A 20,795-nucleotide genomic window follows, 5' to 3' on the forward strand; every position below is an offset into this window, starting at 1 on the left:
GAGAGAGAGTGTGTGTGTGTGTGTGTGTGTGTGTGTGTGTGTGTGTGTGCATTGGTTTCAGAGTGTGGGGTGGTTAGCAGTTGGTCGTTAAACATTACCTTCACGTTAGCGGTCTTTGTGGACCCCAGTTTCACAGAGATGTTGTGGTCAACTGATGGTTTGGCAGGGATTACCAGGAGCTCCATCTTTGCAGTGATGGTGCATGTGGCATTCAAAGGAAGTGTAATTGCAGAGAGAAGAGAGAGAAAGAGAGAAGTGAATTTCCAGGTGTTGAAAATAAATAGAACTGTCCCCCCCACCCCAAGTTGGACAAGGGCGCTGTGTGATTTGTGGAGGTCCTGGAGTATCTGATGCCTATACTGCAAAGAGTGCCCCATCCAGGAGAAAGACGTGAGTAAACCTGCTCTACATTTGGCTCTGCTTAAGTTTTTTTTTTTTGACTGGCTAATGCTAAATCTATATTGTCCAGTATCGGGATTTGTAATCCCTTTATTCAGTCCTTGGACAGCTGTTTAATCTCATACTGAATAAAATGTCAAACTATCTGTTTCATTGATACACAGAGGGATGGCTGCCCCAAGATCGTAAACCTCGGCATCTCAAAGACTGACCTTTTCTATGAGAGAAAAAAATACGGCTTCAAGAAGAGGCGAAGAAACAGAGGGACTTTGTTTGTTGCAAGAGTTTCTACTTTTTTCTCAGACTTGATACAATAGAAGGTGCTCCCTTTTGGTGTTCATCTCTTGCTTTTAGGACCCTAAAATTACAAACACAAACATTTCTAACAATATCTAACAATAGTGAGCCATTTATGTGCCAACTTGCTTGCTTATTGGATATATTTATATATATTTATTTAACATAAGCATAGAAGCTATAACAGGCAACAGTAGGCTAATATACAAACAGCATCTTCATACAATGTACAACCATTGCAGTATAGAAACATTTATTAAAATAAATAAAAAATATATAACTCCAAACATAGATTCATAATATATTAAACAACACGGTTACACTTTATTTTAAGGTGTCCTTGTTACAGTGTAATTATACATTTAAGTACTGAGTAATATACTTACTATATGGTTAGGATTAGGGTTTGACTTAGGGTTACTTGCATGTAGTTATGCATAATTAATTGTTATTATAATAGTAAGTACATGTAACATGTGTAACAAGGACACCTTAAAATAAAGTGTTACCAACAACACTGTACAGCAAGGTTCCATTTGTTAACAATAGTTAACTACATTAGTTAACATGAACTAACAATGAAAAATACTTCTAAAGCATTTAATTATCTTAGTTAATGTTAATTTCCATGAGAATAGACCATGAATAAACAATGAACAGACGTATTTATTAACTAATAGCCTATTAAAGATTAATAAATACAGCAAACATTCCTCATTGTAATGTTAGTTAATGTTAATTAATGGAACCTTATTGTAAAGTGTTACCAAATTGTACAACTGAAGTACTTTTCATATTCTTGATTAATTTAAGAGACTGTAGCTATTAAAGAGACAAGCTTGTCACAAAAAGTCTGTAAAATATATTATACACGTCAATCTTAATTTAAAAAGTTTGCATTATACTTAGATTATTTTTACGGACAAAAATGTGCACTCTGTCCAGGGATATCATACAATTTTATACCTATAAGATAAAAAGGTTTCCAGACCTTTTACAGTTTATAATTGAGAATGGAATTTCAATAAATCAAGTTTTCGCCATGAAACACGTCTCTATTTTAGTAGTACGCATCTGGTGTAATACATAGCTTTGAAAATTTTTTTTCATCGTCTACCTTAACATTTGACACAAGGGTTGTCCTGGGACTTATTGGATTTCTGTAAAGGGACATGATGAAACTCATCCAATTAAAAAAGTATTGGGAAAATGTTGGGAACATGAGTCAGACAAGTTTAGAAGTTTTGGAAGGATAGCAGAAGAAGAAGCCCAGTCATGTGGAATAATAAATGTAGAAATGAGCCCTGCAGTAGTAGTGTCACCCATTTCACCTTGGTTATTCCCTTTACCATTAATAGACTTTAAGTTGCAAGAAATTATACTCCAGCCTAGTAGGTGGCGGGAATGCACCTATCGTTTGTTTGCCAATCGCCATAAAACTCCAAAAGAAGAAGAAGAAGAAGAAGAAGGGTTGTCCTGTGTCCAGTAGGTGGCACTAAGATGCTAAGGAGCCTTCCATTCAAATCATCAGAAGAAGGGAGTTCGGAGGTCATCGCCGCATCGTCGCTAGTGTGTGGCTAGCATTTAGCGCTCGTTCTTTCATTATGGCAAAACATCACCCTGATTTGATTTTTTGCAGGAAACAGGCTGGAGTTGGTAAGGTTGCTGTTTATTATATCTAGATTTAGAGTTTAATACCTTAGTTTAATACCTATTTAATATATTTGTTTAACGAACAAAAGTGAAACTAACAATGCAGTGAGAAAGTTTGCTAGCGCTAAAATCAAATGAATGAATAGTACAATTTAAAAAGAAAGTTGGAGGCGATTAATGCTTTAGTTAGTAGTTAACGGCTTTATCAGGTATTGGCAGTATTGCTATTATTATTTTTAACCTTTTGCTGTTTTGTTCAGTTGCATGTTTTCCGTTTGATCAAGTGTGTGAATAACGTTGAATCTAATTGGATCTTTCCTTTCTTTGCAGCCATTGGAAGACTATGTGAAAAATGTAGGTTTTTGACTATTGGTTTGAAGCTTTACCATTTTTTTTCTCATTTCAAACAAATGTCATTTGTTTTCAGTGATTTTTTTGCTTCTTCAAATATTCAATTCATTTTCACATTTATTTGTTTTACAGATGTTTGGATAAAAGAAAATGAATCACTCTTTTATGTGCATACTAAATAGCGTCCAGCAGTAGAAACTGATTGTTAACCGTGCCATAAAAACATTTCAAAACTGAACTACCATGAGCTCCAAGGCTGTTAAGTGAAACATATATGGCACTATTCTGGAGATGGTCCTCACTGCAGAACACAAGATCCAGGGGGCGAGGTTGGATCCAGATCCAACTCCTCCCACCTTACATATACCTAAACCTACCTGTCTCCACCCCCTAGATGTGGATCCAACCTTGCCCCCTGGATCTTTGTTCTGCAGTGAGGGGCTACTGCAATTCTGTGTTATAAGAATGGTTCTTCTTCAGTGTTGTGCTCTTTAACTCAACAGATGTCTGTTTCTTTTCTTTTTAAGGTGATGGCAAATGTGTTATATGTGACTCTTATGTCAGGCCCTGTACACTAGTTCGTATTTGTGATGAATGCAACTATGGGTCTTACCAAGGGCGCTGTGTGATTTGTGGAGGTCCTGGAGTATCTGATGCCTACTACTGCAAAGAGTGCACCATCCAGGAGAAAGACGTGAGTAAATCTGCTCTACATTTGGCTCTGCTTAAGTATTGTTTGACTGACTGATGCTAAGTCTATATTGCCCAGTATCAGTGATGTGTAACCATATTTTCCTTTTTTTCAGTACTTGGGGTGCTGTTTAATCTCATATTGAATAAAATGTCAAATGTAATTATCTATTATGTTTTTAAATGCATGCTTTTTTTCATTCATTGATACACAGAGGGATGGCTGCCCCAAGATCGTGAACCTTGGCAGCTCGAAGACTGACCTTTTCTATGAGAGAAAAAAATACGGCTTCAAGAAGAGGTGAAGAAACAGGGATTTTATGTCACAGTAGTTTTTCCATGCACAAGTTTTCCATTTTGTTATCAGACTTGTTGTTACAATAAATTTTTTTAATGTTGTGATGAATATTCTGTTCGGTTTTATTTGATACTTATAATACATCTGCAAACTTCTAGTATTTACCTGGCTTTTGACAACATTTTTTTCCCCATTTTTAGATGATTAAATGGTTGTAAGGATGAATATTTTATGTCTATCAACTTTTGTTCTTAGCAGCTGGAAGTAGTAATAGAGATTTCAAAATGAGAGACCTGGGGCCTCGTGTATAAATTTTTACGTATATTTAATCCTAAATGTGTGCGTACGCACAAAAGCTAGATTTTACGTACGTACAAAAGTTTTCAGATGTATAAAGCCATGGGTACGCCAGAACCTGTGCGATATTCCCTTTGTAATACCCAGTCAGCGGAAAATTGTGCGTACATGAATCTCCAACCCGTCTCCTTCCCGAAACAACGCCTAGTTTTAAAGGGGTCATATGATGCGATTTCAAGTTTTCCTTTCTCTTTGGAGTGTTACAAGCTGATTGTGCATAGATAAGATCCCTGAAGTTGCAAAGACAAGTCTCAAAACCAAAGAGATATTCTTTATCAAAGTTAAGACTCTGCCACGCCCCCCTAAAACGGCTCATTCTAACACGCCCCCACATATCTACATCACCATGTGGAAATATTTGCATAATGCGCCCAAATGATCACGCAAAGAAAGAAGGCGTGGTTTCAGTAACCGCAGTTAGTGTTGAAGCAGCCATGTCAGGGAGACGCTGTGTGTTTCAGTGCGAAAGCAAAAGCACTTTATTTGGATCACTTACAACAGAACAGCAATGCATTTTATGGACGACCGTTTCGTGAACCTAGGAGAAGAGGTCATTCTGCCTTTGCTATGACAATCTGGCGCTTCTGAATCAGCTACTGTTTTGTTATTAGTTTAAGTATTTGCTATTGACTGTTCAAATGCGGAGTTTTGCGCATAGTGTGTGTGTGTGCGCGCGCGCGCGCGCGTGTGTGTGTGTGTGTGAGAGAGAGACAGGGTCACATCACAGGAGTCTGCTGTCTTAACCGTGGCTTGTGTACTGCAAACACATACCAGCTTCATCACTGTGTCTGTCACGCGACTCTGTTCCCCTTTCGGGCTCTGTCTTTACATTTATTTTGAAAGATGAAGCTCGCGATTATGGTAAGGGGCGTTACATTTCCGACGAGTGCTTGCGGTGTTCGGCCAATCACAATGCACTGGGTCAGCTGGCCAATCAGAGCAGACTGCGCTTGTCGGAAGGAGGGACTTTGTAGAAAACGAAGCGTTTGAGAGAGGCGGGGCATAGAGGACATACAATAATGTACAGTATTTGAAAAATAATGTGTTTTTTGAACATTAAAGCATGTCAACATATTCTGTTACACCAAATACACAAAATAATGATATTTAAAAAAGCATCATATGACCCCTTTAATATGCATAACGTCATCTGCATATCATTTCCATGCATATCCACGTGACACCATGTTTAACGCAGTTAAGGGTAGGAATACGTTAGGAAAATGAGATACGGACTATAAATGCGTTTTGAGACATCACTATTCTAATTTATGCAATTTGCCTAAAAGGTAAACATATATTTTAGAATGTTTATAGCCTATATTTTGATGGAAAGAGAAAGGCCTTATTTTTTTGCAGTGTAAATGGCTGTCTGACTCACCGCGTCAATAACAAAACATTTTGAAAATAAAACGCGCATATCTTAGTTTCCTTCAAATTCTATCTTTTAAATATGGTGTTTGTCACAATATTGGGAAGAGCACGAAAGGGGTTATCATTAGGCTACTGTCTGTCTGTGCGAGACACCTGTGAACAGACTGTCATCAGACCAATGGGCTGTTTGATCAACGATTGCATCCTTATGTCTGTCGTTACCGCCTATGTTCCAAAGCCATCAGACAAAGTCAAGTTCACAGAAATGATCATTATTATTCGCGCAAAAGTATTTTCTCAGAACATGAGTTTTTACGGTGGCCGTGAAGTTTAAAGCGGAATTGTCATGCGCCAAGCAATCCTTGCTGTGATTAAAACATTAATCAGCATACCACAGGAAAATTGTTCGAAAGCAGCACATCCACTGCAAATATTTCTGTTTAAATTCATATAAAAATGTTGTAATTTCTGGATAATAATTTCATGAAATTTCAGTGCTTAACAACTTTATTCAGTGTCATATTTAATCTAAACATGTAAAACAGACTTTAAAATCATTCTGTTTGCTTCCTTATTTCGCTCCCTCCAGTAAAAGAGTGCGTACGTATGGTCTAGTGTCCGTACGGTGCGCACATATTTACGCCTAGTTAATTTTTTTGTAAATCCCGATATGAGCGTGGAAAATTGCGTACGCACATTTCCATGCCCATTTTGTACGTACGCAACGTTAATACATCAGGCCCCTGGTGTATTTTGAGCTTATTTATATTATTTATAAGTCCAGCATTTATGCGTAAAATCTTTCTGAATATTATTGGTGATTGGCTACACAATAAACTGTATCTGGTATTTAATTTGATGTAACTCTCGTGGCTTCGTCATAGGAAGGAAAGACATTCCAAATACAGATTTTACTAGCATATGCCTAGCAGGCCTATACAATCTCAAATCATATATCGCAGATTCTTTTACTTAAATGGGCCAGGGCAAATGCAAGCTAAAAACCGGGTTTATGCAATATATTCACATATGTTGTAGCTGGTTTATGTTGATATCTATGAATTTGACGATTGATCCAATATTGGATCTTGCTGATACAATGTGTTTAAAGAAAGGCAATAAGAAGATTGTGCTTATATACTGGTGAGAACCCTTTTGAGAATTGTATTTAAATGTTGAAATATGATCGCTCCTGAAGAAAATCTACATAGAGTGAACTGCACCATGAATGGCAGCATTCTTTTTCAGACAGAAATGTATTTGGGTCAGCTCAGTATATCTGCATATCACACTGCCTTCTTTAGCCCCGCCCTCTTTGTGTTATGCAACTTTTTTTTTTTGGCATCTGTCTGTGTTACACAATGCTCCTCTCCCATCTGAAATTTGAGATTCGGTTCGTCATAATTCTCTGAGGCATCAAAGCATTTTTTGAACAAATGCATTGTTACTTATTATTAAAAATGATTGACATGTCGGTAAAACAAATTTTTAAATTCTTTAATAATATGTACAACACAAAACAGCAAGACACCGACAACATTTACAAGTCAAAAAATATTTATAAGTCTTACAAAGAGAATTCACTCCTCACAAAAGAACAGTAACAATTAGAAAAACATTAAAATCGACAAAACAAAGATATGTTACTGCAACAAAGTTGGCATCTCATATGCAACTGAGTTTTCTTCTAGTTCAACAGAAGAAACTCTTCTTGTCAGGAACAGTAAATATTCCTTTCAGAACAGCCATAAAGCTCCTTTCCATTTTATTGTCTTGTCCCTCATCTCACCGTCTCACATTTCACACTCGTCAGAAAGGAAGCTCGAGGACAAATGACAAACCATAGAGCACTTTAAAAAAAAAAAAAAAGTGTCTACAGACCACAAATTTGCAAAGATTAAACACCTGATTTGGAGTGGAGTCATTCTGTGCTTGCTAAAGAAAACATGTTCTTCAGCGTTCGATCAAAGTTAGCTTTGGTCAAGATTATGTTACATATCAGATTCCCTTTCCACAAAACACATGAAAAAGGACAAATGTGGCCACATGTGAGTTTTGCCAAATTAAACCTGATAATAAACGTCAGCCTAACTTTCACTTCACAACAATTAACGGAGAGCACAAGATATGAACTGTTTGTGAAACATGTGAATTGACCCTTTATCTTCTTTCCTTGATGATATGTTTCAAAATGACAGAGACAAGTTGCACAAAATATGTGCCTGAAATGCAGGAAAGCGGCAAGCAGGGGGCTGATGCCCTTACGAGAGGTTTGAGTTTAGTTTCTGATATGTAACACTAGCGCCCTTTATAAACAGGCGCTCTGCTGAGGACACTTACGGATTCATATTGACTCTGAGCTATGAATGGTGTGGTTCACACTGCAAAGCCATTTTTGTAAAATATTAGAAGTTATCTGAAAAAAATATATATCATATGATACATATGAAAAAACTCCTATATAAGCACTTCAGTTGTTTTGCTAAGTTCTAAGCAGATACAAGATCCATCGCATGTACAGTCTGTTATTTCTGTGCATAAACTGACCTGCATGAGTCCCAGAAACGGCAAACTACCATGATGAAGTAAACAAGGTATGATTTTAGAAGATCTACTCAGTTATTATCAAAGACACTATCTAAATATTTTTAGGTTTTGCAGATATACAGAGCACCTATTTTCAATAGTTTCTGCTGAATTCTAGCACTTACTGACAGACAAAACATCAACATTTTTTGCAGCACAAAAACATGATAAATTTACAATTCCTGTTTACAGTTTTGATTCAGTTTTTACAGTTTTAATGTGATACATTCTCCCCGTATTTCAATAATGCCATTTTATTTCTACTTTTGCAGGCAAAATGCACCACTTGGTACCCTGTACCAAATTTGCCAAAGGAATTTTTTGAATTGATGTAATTTTTCAGAGAATTCAAAGATATACAAACTGAAGATATATAAGAAAGTAAATTGAAGTCAATGCCAGTGATTCTTTATGAATAAAGACCAGTGACTTCCACTGCACATGATTTCACATTCTAAAACTACTTAGATATTTTAAAACTTGTCATAAAACAAGAACAGGTTAAGGGAAGGCCTCTTCTAACCTGGTGCATTTAAAAAACACACTTAAAAAGCTGTTACAATGAAGTAAGATTAAAATGAAGGGGATATGTTGATAAGAGTGGCTGACAAGGATTTTTTTAAGAACATCACTTAGCTCTACAGTTTTAATCACATTCACTTATCTCCTGTTTTCTCCTCTTCATTCCACACCATTATTAATTTTTTGCCTTTCAAAAATGCAAATAAATCAATAATTGTTTAGAGGTCTACAGCTGATGCACTTGAAAAAGAAGAGAAAAGGCCGTTAATCACCATATTAGTAACAGTACTTATTCACCAATAAGAGTTGCAGTGTTTTAACTCTGTGTGTTGGGCTCTTTTGATTATGTGTTTACATGCAAACTGTCTGTATGCCTGTTTGTCCCTTACAGTGGTCCGTATTTGCTTTCATAGCGTGCCACAATGTTCTTGCAGCACCCAAAGTCCTTGCGCAACTCTGCCACTTCCTGCCTCAGAGCCGAGTTCTCTCGCTCCAGAAAGGCTGCTCGTACTGTGATCTGATTCTCTTTTAGCCGCCTGGCTTCTCGTGAACGCTTGGCTGCAACGTTGTTCTTCTTCCTCCGATGCCAGTATTTCTCGTCCTGAAATAGTGAGAAAAAAAAACATAAAATCAAATGTTGGGGAACAAGATTTTTTTCTCTACTTTGAGAATGACACTGTTGTTATAAAATACAACTGTTAATATCTTTTTACATAACACATGTTCACGTATATTTAGGGTGTAACTGTATAATTGAGTTTTGGACCTCAGGCACAAATACTTGCCGTTGTTGATCAGAGTCAAGTATACTGTTACACGATATTAAGGTAATATTTCAGGCAGTGTTATTGAGATATTAATATAGTTTTTATTAATATTTTGAATTCGTTTTTATTTTTAGATTTTCCGTTTACATTTTATTTTAAAGTTTTAGTAATTTTGTTGTGTTTTGTCATATTTAGCAGCTCTTTTTTAAACGTCTATATAGTATTCATTAATTTTTATTTAATTTTTAGTTTATTTTAGTACATTAAGTTAATTAAGTAAATATAATGCCTTAGCAAATAGCTGAAATAAAATAAGTTTAAGGATATTTCAGGAAACGTTTACTTTATTTCAAGTAACACAAATTTTTTAATGGTTTTAGTTAATTATAATAACCCTGAGGAAAGTGCAACTGTGTGTTTACCTTCTGTTCCTCGGGCACAAGTACTTTCTTTGCCTTCTTGATCATAGGCTGAGGCTTCAGCTCCTCCTCAGAGAAGCGATGTTTGCGAGGGTTAAACAGTTCACCTCCAGGTATACTGGACAGCACAAGGTCTGTGTGATCCGGCTCGAAGTTGATCTCTACCACAATATCTTCTGGATTAATGGGCTCTGGCTTCACACGGTTCTCATCTGTGATGAAAAGTGAATTAGTAAAGTCCAATAATGAAATTAAACCAACATCTAGTACCGTTTCATTACTTTCAAACATTTTTGCTATTTCAATTCAATATGTTTAAATATCACTCAATTGTTGTTGAGTCTTTAAGTCAGATCTTCATGATAAACAGCTTGACAGTGTAATGGATAAGTATGTTGTGACCGAAAGTACACTGTGTTCTGTTTTCTCTGCTGACCTGATTTGCTGTCTGTTGAGCTGGATGCCGTGATTGTGACCACTTCCTCCTCACACTGATCCAGTTCCATGACTGGCATAAGAGAGATTGCTGGGGCTGTCTTGCTTGTAGAGGTTGTGGATGAGTTTTCAGTTGTCAGCTGTAAGTTTTCTTCCTCAAGATCCTTTTTCTGACCCTCATCTCCTAAGACAGGAATGCCATTCTCCATGAGAAACTCCTCCAGATCCATGTATTCCAGGTGGAAGGTATCGCCATCATAGGGAATGGTCTTTTCCCAGATGGCAGGTGTTAAGGCAGCTGATGGTCCCATTTCACTGACCCCTTCAGAGTCAACATCCTCAAAGAGTTTCTCTTTATCACTTTCTGCAATTTAAAAACAGTTATAAATTATGACAGAATTTTTTTTTTAATCCCAAGTCTAAGAATCTACACGTAATATGCATCGGACAAAATGTAGATAAAGTGTAATAAAATTTAAAAGTTCTGTTACTGGGCAGAACAAACTGCAGATTTGGAAAAAGAGACAAACTGTCGCAGTTTCATCAAGTGACTTAAAGTTCGGTTCTTGCGAAGAGATTCATTATTAAACGTGCATGTTGTTATTTCATATGTTACAGTTCAGTTTGTAACAGACAAGATTCAGCATACAAAAACAAAAATTTATGCACCAGACAAACAAGCGCGCAGCGCTGGAAAGGGGCGGAGCTACATAAGATCTATATAATGTGCATGTACATTAAACAGTGCTAAAATAACAAATTGTTATTGTGAATCGGTTCTACTAACTCACTGAAAACATTAAAGAATGATTCATTCACGAAGTTCCATAGTTTTCGAGAATGTAACCGTGAGACATTAAGTTATAACCCGAACCACGTTATAAATAACACGAATTAACACGTTCTCTATTTACATAACGAGAAAAGCTTACAGGTCTGTTGTTATATTAACATACATGATGCATTTGACAATAATTCGGCAGTACAGCGAGCACCGACCGCAAGCTTCTGCGCAGCCACAAGCGCCCGACTGGTGCAGAGGCACTTACCGTCGTCGCCTTCTAGAAGATTCGGTGGCGGAATTTCCATTATTTTCTTTAAAACTACTGGAAAAGCAGCCGGAATATCAATGCCTACGTCCATCGTGACGGAAACAGGGTCCACGTCCATTTTAACAGACGCTTTCGTGCCGCGCGTAAGAATAGCGTAACTTTAAAGACAACCTGAACTCCCTAGTTTAACCAAGAAAAATATGTTAATGTCTTCAGTGACTTATGTACGCAAAAAATCTAATCTGAAATGACCTCGCCGGTTGACACCTCTCTATTCAGACTTTACTTCTGTGTTTGACCCGATTTTCCAGTTAGCTACAGAAGAGTGTTTTAACATGCATATAAACCGTTCCCCTTTGTAGAGGTGGAAAAAAACGTTTTTTGAACGCGGATAGGTTGGTTGCGCTCTCCTCTCATGAATTATTAAATAGGCGTGACGACACAGAGGCGTGTCAGTACGTACAGCGAAGGTTCGTCGACTCTGCATTGGTTGTCAAAACGGTTATTTTTCATAAATGTATTAGAAAAACGTGTCACGAGAACCTTATTGATACACTGACACAGTGGGGCTTGAAGTGTGGGCATACATACCATATACAATTTTAAAATCACATGGCTTTTACACCTTTACCAATTCATTCCAAATAAAATCGCTTTCATAGTACGAGTGACCATAAAGGCCCTCTTTTTAAACCTTAACTTAGACATCATTAATAACAAAACAGTGATAGGGATTAAAACAACAATATGCCTTGTCATTGTACCTAATTAGCTCATGTCTCGCGAGAGAACCGCCCGCCCGTATCTTATTCAGTCTATGGGTTAGGTTTGGCACATGGCCTCGCACGTGCACTCATGGCACACACAGTGTGCACACAAGACCAATCACGAAGCAGCAACGGTAGCCTACAGGAAAAACATCGCGTGTTTCACGTGTTGAATGAGGTTGCATATATCTTGCCCTCAAGTTTACGATAGGCGATATGCAATTTATGTTACTCGGTCATATTTCATGTTTTATTTGTTTATGTTATATAGCCAATATGATACATTACAAATCAACAATCAGCGATTGCAGTGTAGCCCACATCTTTGTGTATTATTTGCACATTTCATTTACGGTTGCACCTTTAACATTTAAGAGGATCTGTGTCATCACATTTAAATAATCAGTCCCAATTTTAATACAGATGACAGAATCATATTGTCCAGAAGATTTTTTCCCCATAATTGATTTACTGAAATAAAAAGTTCTACACCTCTGCATCAGATTTAGCCAATTACTTGGTGCAACAATATCCAAAAACGTTTTATAAAGACAGTCCGTCAATGCAATACCGACACCATGAATAGGATAATTACATTGGAAAATTTTGCTAAGTAAATACATAAGAACAGACATCACGAAAAAAATTAGGTTAATGCAAATTTTCCCATAATATTAATAGTTTAATTGCACATACAGATTACCTAGCCACTGTAAGTAATGTATCCAAAACTTTGTTAGTAAACTATTTCTCAATGCACAACATTAGCTGTTGACACTTCATGAAAAGTCATGAAAAGAAAGAAAAAATCACTTTATCTAAAATAATGCATTACTTATTAGTGCTAATTTATTATTTAATGCCTCAGATGCTGGAAATATAGTCAATTTACGTCTCATTTTGAACGTATGTACCACTTGATCTACTTAATGCATGAGGTATTATCTAATGTCACAAGTACAATCCTGCAGTATACCAATTGTGCAGACTGTACAGTGGAAATGCAGGTAAATTCGAGTGTTCAAGTAACCTGTATTGAGCCAACAGTGAACATTCTTACCGTTGTCATCAATCGAAGGGACAGAGAAAGGATACTCAAGCAAGGCTTTGAACATTTCCGGAATTTCGGAAGACATTTCAAAACAGTATGAATTTCTCAACACCTGGGGAAAAGCTGGACGCAGGAGACGCTTAATCAGAGTTTCCACTTTCTCAAACGGTCTCTCACATAAATTTGATGCACCACTAAAAATTCTCTAACTTTTTATCGCTGTCACAAAGTCTGTCCTATCTACGAAGTTACTTAACTAGTCCCACCTCAAATTTCCTTATTTCCATAGGGCTGAAGATTTTGACCAATGAATATCGTTTCAGTGTGCCTGTTGTTTAATAGTCAATGAGGCGCGGTAGTTTATTGGTCATTCTAGCTGAATGTATTCACTCCGCCAGCCAATAAGAATGAAGACAAGTTATCTAAGTCTAAAACATCTGCGTGTCAATGATATGAAAGTGAGGGCAAAAATTCAGTTCAGTTGCGTTAAATCAGTGTCATTCACTTTCCAGAGGCAAAGAGAGTCAGACCTTAATGTCATGTTTTTAAAATGTGATAATTAACAACTTCTGAAAAAAGGCAATGAAGTAAATTAATTTAGGATTAAGATTTCTGAACAATAAAAAAAAAGAATATGTATTTCAGAATATGTACTTTATTCAGGTATTAACTATTGATGAACTGCATTCAGGTAGAGTAAACATCTGCCATTTTTGACCTCTATATTCTTTGACCTATGACATACTAACCACCAGAGACAAAATAATTTCGTTAAAAAGGCTATCTGTTCACCCACTGTTTAATGAATACAGCCTAATCAGACAGACTATTCATTTGCCATACTGATTTTTGCATACTATTTAGTAGTCTACATGCTAGTCAGGTTTTGAGGGAGTAGACTTCTCATTCTAGAGAGCATTTGATTGGACAAAAATATATGTAATGCAGGAAGAGTGATCAATATGAGATACACACTGTAAATTTTAAATGCATTTCTTAAAATGAACTTTGTCATTGTTTAGGAGTACACTAGAACATAGACGACTTTAAAGCTATCAAGTCACAACTCTCATTTTGATTTAACGTCTTTTAAAAAAAGCAATTCAATGAAAGTCAATAAAATCAGACACATTTTCTAAAACAGTCTATTTATTGTTAAACACTTTCATGAGATTTGGTCCACTGTGATCAATATTTCACTTCCAACCAGGGAGAAAAAGGAGAAACAAAACAGACAAATGTAAAAATACAGTACAAAAAGAGGCATTGTTTTTCCTTTTCATTTTTTCAAAACCCTGATTTTTACTGGTTATCTAAGTAGGTGAAAAATAAACCATCTCAACAGAAACATAACCTATATAATCCAACATTTGCTAAATCCCACATGGTCTTTTTAGGCTGAATATGAATTATTATGAACATATCTGCTTTACACTTCGTCCAGAAAGTGTGCAACACAAAGGTCATTTTAAAATGGGCAATCTTCCTTGGTTTCGAAGTCCAGAGAGCCCAGAACATTCCAGTTCTGTGATAAAATAAACACAAATGAAGAATGAGGATGGGAGTAAATGACCATTGCTGCAGCCTTCAGACAGTCAATAGCCAGCAGTACTAACCCTTTGATATGAATATGAATGACTGCAAACTCCACCCCATGTTTGAACAACAGAGACTGTTAACGGAGATTCTCAGCTCTCAGGTTGTGTGTTCTCTCTATCTCAACTGTTACGCACACTACCTCAGCTCTACCATAACATCTCAGCATGATCATGTTCCTCAGAATGTTTCAAATGAGAGTTATGTGCAAAACCATTCTCCATTGCCAACCAGAGAACATTTACAATACACTTCCCTCCCCTATTTCTTTAAACAAGTTGTTTAAAGGTGTATATATCATTATACTGAAAGAGTAGGATTATTTGTTAAGGTATTTATAATTGTATATAAATGTATTGTATAAGGCGCTATGCAGACAAACATAAATATCCATGCATGCTTTGTGTTCAGTCACAGTAGAGCTGTGAGGATCGAATCAAAACGATCAAGAACGTGGTGCACAGGGAATTTGCTAAGGCATGATGTCTCTTCACTACAACCACTCTATAAACCCTCTTAAAAGAGATCCCAGGTTTCAGAAACCTGACAGCAACTAACACACATCACAAAAGCATGACACTAAACGTTAATGGTGTCACTTGCTTTTCATTGAGTTTAGGCTGAAAGAAAATAAAGATAACTAGCCTAGGATCTCAATTCCTCTATTCTGGACAGCCCACTAAGCATACATAGACATAATTCACTGTTAAGTATTATATTCATACATGGATACATATATTTAAAGTGTTATACATAGCAATTAACATATACATATATCAATAGCATATAGGAAGATAGAAGTAGTCATAATGGCAATCATTATCATCACTGTCATCATCATAATAATAATAGCAGCAGTAATAATATGATCCCTCTGTAAAGCGTACTAGGTCGCTCCAGAATGTCCCTCTCAATCTCCATACAAGCTGGAATCTGTTACCAGGCCAAATCTGCTCCTTCACGTGTTATTTAAACCCTGATTTAAATTCAATGCAAAATTACAAGCTTGATTCCATTTTCTATAACAAACTATCTCAGGGTGATTAAATTACCTTTCTATAGCATTTATAGGCAGTTTGAGGCAGCACATTCTCATCTAGACCTCACAAATCGGACACTTCTGGAATGACTCATGTAAGAAAAAAAAATCACTAACCATCTAATCAGCAATACGTCATACAGCATAGCTCAATAACAAGAAGTTCTATGTAATCAATACAAGGTAAGGTTATACTTAATTAAGCTTAACTGCTAAGTTATCAATAATCATTAGTAGTATGCCAGTAGATATATGTGTGTGTGTGTGTGTATATATATATATATATATATATATATATCTCATGTCCACTGAAAATAAGGACAAGGCGTACTAAGGGTAGCACTGCATGTCTTGACAGTATATTATGAATATAACTACAAACAGGCAGGGCAAGTACAGCTCTTTTGCCTATATTCTTGCAATGCATTTCCGTTCATGCTCTTAATATGAAATCAATAAATGGTACATATGGAGAACTAATGAGCTACTGGCCCACGTTGAACTGTGGCAAACAAGAGTCTCTTAATTGCATGTTTATGGGTGTCACAGATTATGCACTTCAAATCCCAATCTATTAGCTTGAATGAACAAACACGGAAGCATCTTCCAACCGCCAATCACTCGATCAAAGAAAAAATAATAATAATAATAATACAAAGTGTATTTTCAATCCAAATAGTCTGATGACTCAAGTCTGCAAACAGCCCTTGTGTGCATTCTATCCTCTTCTTTATCAAGCACTGCCAAACTCACTCAGTGCAAATGGAAAGAATGAGGAAATGAGTGTATGTCAGTGCAAGATCTGTGACTGGCATTATGTGAGTTGGGGTGGTTTTTACTTAGTCCGTTATTAATTGCCTTAGTGTATCAAATACATTCGACATCTGAACAAATCTCAAATTTCTTGTAAATGGCCGCATTTGGCTGTACATTCAAACTCTTCTACCAATATGGCAGGAACAGTTAAGCACCACTTCATAACTTCAGACAAAATCATCAATCTGCCATCTGCCACCACATACTTGACTGAAACATGAGTGGCCTGCATGACAGGTGCTTTGATTTGATACGGGGACAACCAGTCTGTTTTGGTTTTGAGTTAAAAAAGCACTGTGGGAATAGATCTTCAACTCCTCAAATATGTGTTTAAAGAACGTAAAAACAAACTGCCCTTACTTGAGTTAGCTGTAAAAGTACCAGTGTGTACTCACATGACACCCTATAAGCCTGTGCCAAGTGTCATGTCAGTGAGTGGGCGAACGTGTTTGATAATGGGTGAAAAAGCATGTGGGATGTGTGTATGTGGCAACAATCACTGTATTAGTCCTATAGTCAAGCACTTTGCCCTGAAGGGCAGCAGAGTCTTGTACTTCCCAGAGTGGCACTGAAAGAGTGGGAAAGGGCCTTAGAAGCTGACATCTGAACAGGAAGTTTCATCCAGACCGCCTGTAACCACACACTTTCAGGACCAGGTCACAGATCCCCTCCACCACCAGACATCCGTCGCCCAACCTGTCAAAAAGAGCACGGATAAATCGGATTAACAAAAAAAAAAAAAAAACTAAGAGCTTTCTACTTAATCACACAAACAAGTCACTTTCTTCTGCAGCCACCCACCATTGACTCAGAATAGTCAGTTGGCATGGCGATCCGTTTTTCTTCTGGGGGTGGAGTCATGAGGGTGTCGTCTGCACGTCGGTTCTGATTGGTCAACGAAAGCCACATCTCGTACATCTGCTGCATGTCTCTCACTTAGAGAGCACAGAGAGATACGCAGATTGTGTTAAAACGCATTAATGGTTTAAGGAAACATCACTGAATCACACCCACAAAAATGCATAAAAAATAAAGCTAGAAATCATTCAGTTGAAGGAAATGGATTCTCACAGCTGTTGTTTTTCATATAGGTCCACACATCCCGCTCCTCCAAACTGTGTGCAAAAGAACAGTTCCCAATATAGTGGCACTTCTTCTGTTTCATGACATGAACACACATCTGCAAGCAAAAACGGAGAGTCAGCAAAAAGAAAAAAAAAAAAAAAAAAAAAAAAAAAAAAAAAAAAAAAAAAAAAAAAAAAAAAAAAAAAAAAAAAAAAAAAAAAAAAAAAAAAAAAAAAAAAAAAAAAAAAAAAAAAAAAACTTATGGTCATCTCAGTACAAGTGGCAACTTGGAAAATGAGTGAAGCAATCACCTGTTCCACTTTACTACTAGTTAATGAACATCAGAAGGTATGTTTGTATTAAAAAGTATTAAACAAAGTACAACTTTCTGAAATATGTCACATGTAATTCGCTAGTAACTTGCGAGTTAGCTGGAAAAAAAAAATATATATAGCTGAATATATGTACTCTGCTCAGTGGTAGAGCATTGCGTTAGCAGCGCAAAAGGTTGTGGGTTCGATTCCCAAGGAACACACATACTGGTAAAAAAAATGTCAACACAAACTGGAGTAGAAACAACCCTCTACGCGCACCTTGGCAGTCTAATTGCCATTGGCTAGTAAAGGTTTTAGTTTACTCGCCGGACTGATATACTATACTATTTTTCACACACACATAAATATAAATATATATATGTGTGTGTGTGTGTGTGTGTGTGTGTATTATATATATATATATATATATATATATATATATTTGACTCCACCAAATCAGCTTATCTTTGTAAAATGGCACAGCTTCTTAATCAATCAAGCATTATATTATGATATTATGATAATTAAGCACCATTTAATTATATAACTTTAGTGATTAGAACTAAAACTTGATAACCATGTATGAATGCATATTTGTCATTTTAATTTAGAACTGGTGGTGATGCTTCAGATATTGTTGGTCATTCAGGGTTTCTGTAAAAAAAAAAATGATAATAGTAATAGATAATTATTATTAAAAGATAATACTACTACTAATTCTACTACTATACTAACAATATACAACACACTAAAGATTGATGAGCTGCTGGGTTCATGAATATTAATCACGTTGTCAATCATGTAGAGGGTTGAGAAATATAATTATATCATTACAAATGTTTTTTTTAAAATAATAACTGCCTTATGTGCAGTTTATATGTTTGCAGACAACTCAGTTTTTATCCAAGCATTGATGATTATATCCACAAATAAACAGTAACTGAACAGCAGTTCGTATAACAATTTTGAAGTTAACAGCATTAGATGGTAGTGTCTTTTTACCCGAAATATCTACAAATAGAATCAGAATCTGTAAGACTTACATCATATTGTTGGGGGTAGGTACGGGAAAAAGGGAGCGGTCGCACTACCACCCACTTTTTCTTCTCAAACGATTTCACTAGCAACACCCTGCGCTCTTTTGTCCAGCTGGAAAGAAGAATAGACAAAGCAAATCATTATCGACCTCAGGCAAAGCTGCCGTCTACTGTGTCCAATAAAAGAAGTCACATTACAACTGTTCCAGTAAACATTCCAGGTACGTTAATTTTTAATGAGCACATATTGTGCATCCTGGTGGTAAGATGATGCCTGCTTGAATAAGGGAAGCTAACCTGTGCCTGGCTTTGGCAGTGCAGTACTTCAGTGACTTGTCTGGCTCATTGACCTGACCCTCCCTCCAACACTGTCCACACACAAACTTCATCTTCAGATTCAAGCCGCGCCCTCGACCGCATCCTACAAGTCCTCCTCCACCTCCTCCGGTGCTTCCACCCCCAATGCCATCTCCGCCTCCACTGACAACTCCTCCAGAGACCACAGCACTACTGCTGCTCCCGCTGGGCTGGTGGGAGCTGAGCATGGGCTGAAGACGGCGGGTGAAAAAGAAAGACTTACTAGACTTAAAACAACAGAATTTACATCTGCTGCAGGGCCAATCAAATAAAAGGACAAGATTCCAGCAAAGATGAGGCAGCACCTCATTTGTGAGGCAGCACAGTGTTGTTGCTCAGCCTCACCTTCTGTCTCTGCGAATTCTGTTCCAATCTGTGCCAGTGTCTCTTAGACTCCTGCACCATCTCCTCATGGGTAATACCTGCCCCAACACATAAGCAAAACTTTTATTTTTACCATCAGTTGATTTCAATTGTCAGTGTCAAAGACAGTAATGAACCAGAGCGTGGTGCAAAAAAGACACAAAAGTGACAGTAATTCCCTACACTACTGTTTAAACATTTGGGGTCAGTAAGATTTTTTTTTAATATTTTTGAAACGGGTCTCTTCTGTTCATAAAAACTGCATTTATTTGCTCAAAAATACAGTAAAACAGTAATATTGTAACTAGAGATCGCCCGATATATCGATTTACCGATATTTTCCCCGATATTTAAGCATTTTACAATAACCGGATATTGGTTTTGTAACATCGGATTCACCGATAAACGCCACCATCTTGTGGATGTTTTGAGAATTGCACGCAGGATCACCATTGCAGCGCATCTGAGGGGAAACAAGACAACAACAACAGGCGTGCACGGGTACTTGATTTACTGTAGTTAGTAAACTTTATTTAACATAACAGCCATTAATGCACAAATTAGATGTATTACATAAATGCCTGATATGCAGTTTATGCAGCTTGGCTCGAAGAAATAGAGACGAACTCACGGAGTCACGTTAAATAATCCGTCAAGTCCTGTCCCAATAAAGACGTAACTTTGCGTGAATTAAATAATATGCAGCCATGAATGGGCGCATGTTGGAAATAAAAGTGCTGGATTTAATTCGCTCTCTGTTGTCTATATGCTCATCGTCTCATGAAGTCGGAGTCACGTAGGCTAAGATAATCTGTCAAGTCCTCTTCCAATAAAGACGTAACTTTGCATTAATTAAATAATACAACCATGAACGAGCGCATGTTGGAAATAAAAACGCTACATTTTATTCTCTGTCTGTTGTCTATGCTCATCGTTAGTCTCGTGAAGCCACTTTCATATTGCTGTTCACTCACCGGGTTGATGCTCAGGAAATGCTCCAGCACGGCCACCGCATGTAACTTTATATGCTGGTTAGGTATGTTTTGACGCTGGGATGCTGGTTTAAGCTGGTCCTTTGCTGGTTTGTGCTGGTCCTTTGCTGGTTTTAGCTGGTCCTTTGCTGGTTTATGCTGGTCCTTTTGCTGGTTTATGCTGGTCATGTGCTGGCAAAGGACCAGCATAAACCAGCA

General features: G+C 37.0%; 3 protein-coding genes across 5 annotated transcripts in view; 1 reads left to right on the top strand and 2 right to left on the bottom strand.

Moving 5' to 3' along the window:
* Window positions 1–2,189: 2,189 nt before the first annotated feature.
* LOC107731403 (PHD finger-like domain-containing protein 5A) lies at window positions 2,190–3,796 on the top strand. Its single transcript, XM_016542464.1, has 4 exons — window positions 2,190–2,352; window positions 2,680–2,703; window positions 3,228–3,394; window positions 3,606–3,796. The coding sequence occupies exons 1-4, from the start codon at window positions 2,301–2,303 to the stop codon at window positions 3,693–3,695; spliced, it is 333 nt and encodes a 110-aa protein (XP_016397950.1). The 5' UTR covers window positions 2,190–2,300; the 3' UTR covers window positions 3,696–3,796.
* Window positions 3,797–6,965: 3,169 nt separating this feature from the next.
* LOC107731413 (thyrotroph embryonic factor-like) lies at window positions 6,966–13,252 on the bottom strand. 2 transcript variants are annotated; one of them, XM_016542479.1, is made up of 5 exons: window positions 13,028–13,252; window positions 10,150–10,512; window positions 9,717–9,925; window positions 8,917–9,128; window positions 6,966–8,767 (listed from the first exon to the last, which is right to left on the bottom strand). In XM_016542479.1, the coding sequence occupies exons 1-5, from the start codon at window positions 13,101–13,103 to the stop codon at window positions 8,746–8,748; spliced, it is 882 nt and encodes a 293-aa protein (XP_016397965.1). In that variant the 5' UTR covers window positions 13,104–13,252; the 3' UTR covers window positions 6,966–8,745. The 2 variants fall into 2 exon arrangements, with proteins under 2 accessions (XP_016397965.1, XP_016397964.1); XM_016542478.1 differs by lacking the exon at window positions 13,028–13,252 and adding an exon at window positions 11,198–11,553.
* A 1,851-nt stretch (window positions 13,253–15,103) lies between these two features.
* The window catches only part of LOC107731396 (zinc finger CCCH domain-containing protein 7B-like), an 18,863-nt gene continuing 13,171 nt past the window's right edge, over window positions 15,104–20,795 (bottom strand). For both annotated transcript variants that reach the window (XM_016542453.1, XM_016542452.1), the window contains exons 17-22: window positions 19,588–19,664; window positions 19,183–19,433; window positions 18,892–18,997; window positions 17,541–17,649; window positions 17,271–17,404; window positions 15,104–17,165 (exon numbers count right to left, since the gene is read on the bottom strand). In XM_016542453.1, the coding sequence (XP_016397939.1) occupies window positions 17,127–17,165; window positions 17,271–17,404; window positions 17,541–17,649; window positions 18,892–18,997; window positions 19,183–19,433; window positions 19,588–19,664 (716 nt within the window). In that variant the 3' untranslated portion in view covers window positions 15,104–17,126. The remainder of the gene's footprint in view (window positions 17,166–17,270; window positions 17,405–17,540; window positions 17,650–18,891; window positions 18,998–19,182; window positions 19,434–19,587; window positions 19,665–20,795) is intronic.

This window comes from Sinocyclocheilus rhinocerous, unplaced genomic scaffold (assembly GCF_001515625.1).
Source record: "Sinocyclocheilus rhinocerous isolate Xijiao unplaced genomic scaffold, SAMN03320098_v1.1 scaffold1390, whole genome shotgun sequence".
NCBI lineage: Eukaryota > Metazoa > Chordata > Actinopteri > Cypriniformes > Cyprinidae > Sinocyclocheilus > Sinocyclocheilus rhinocerous.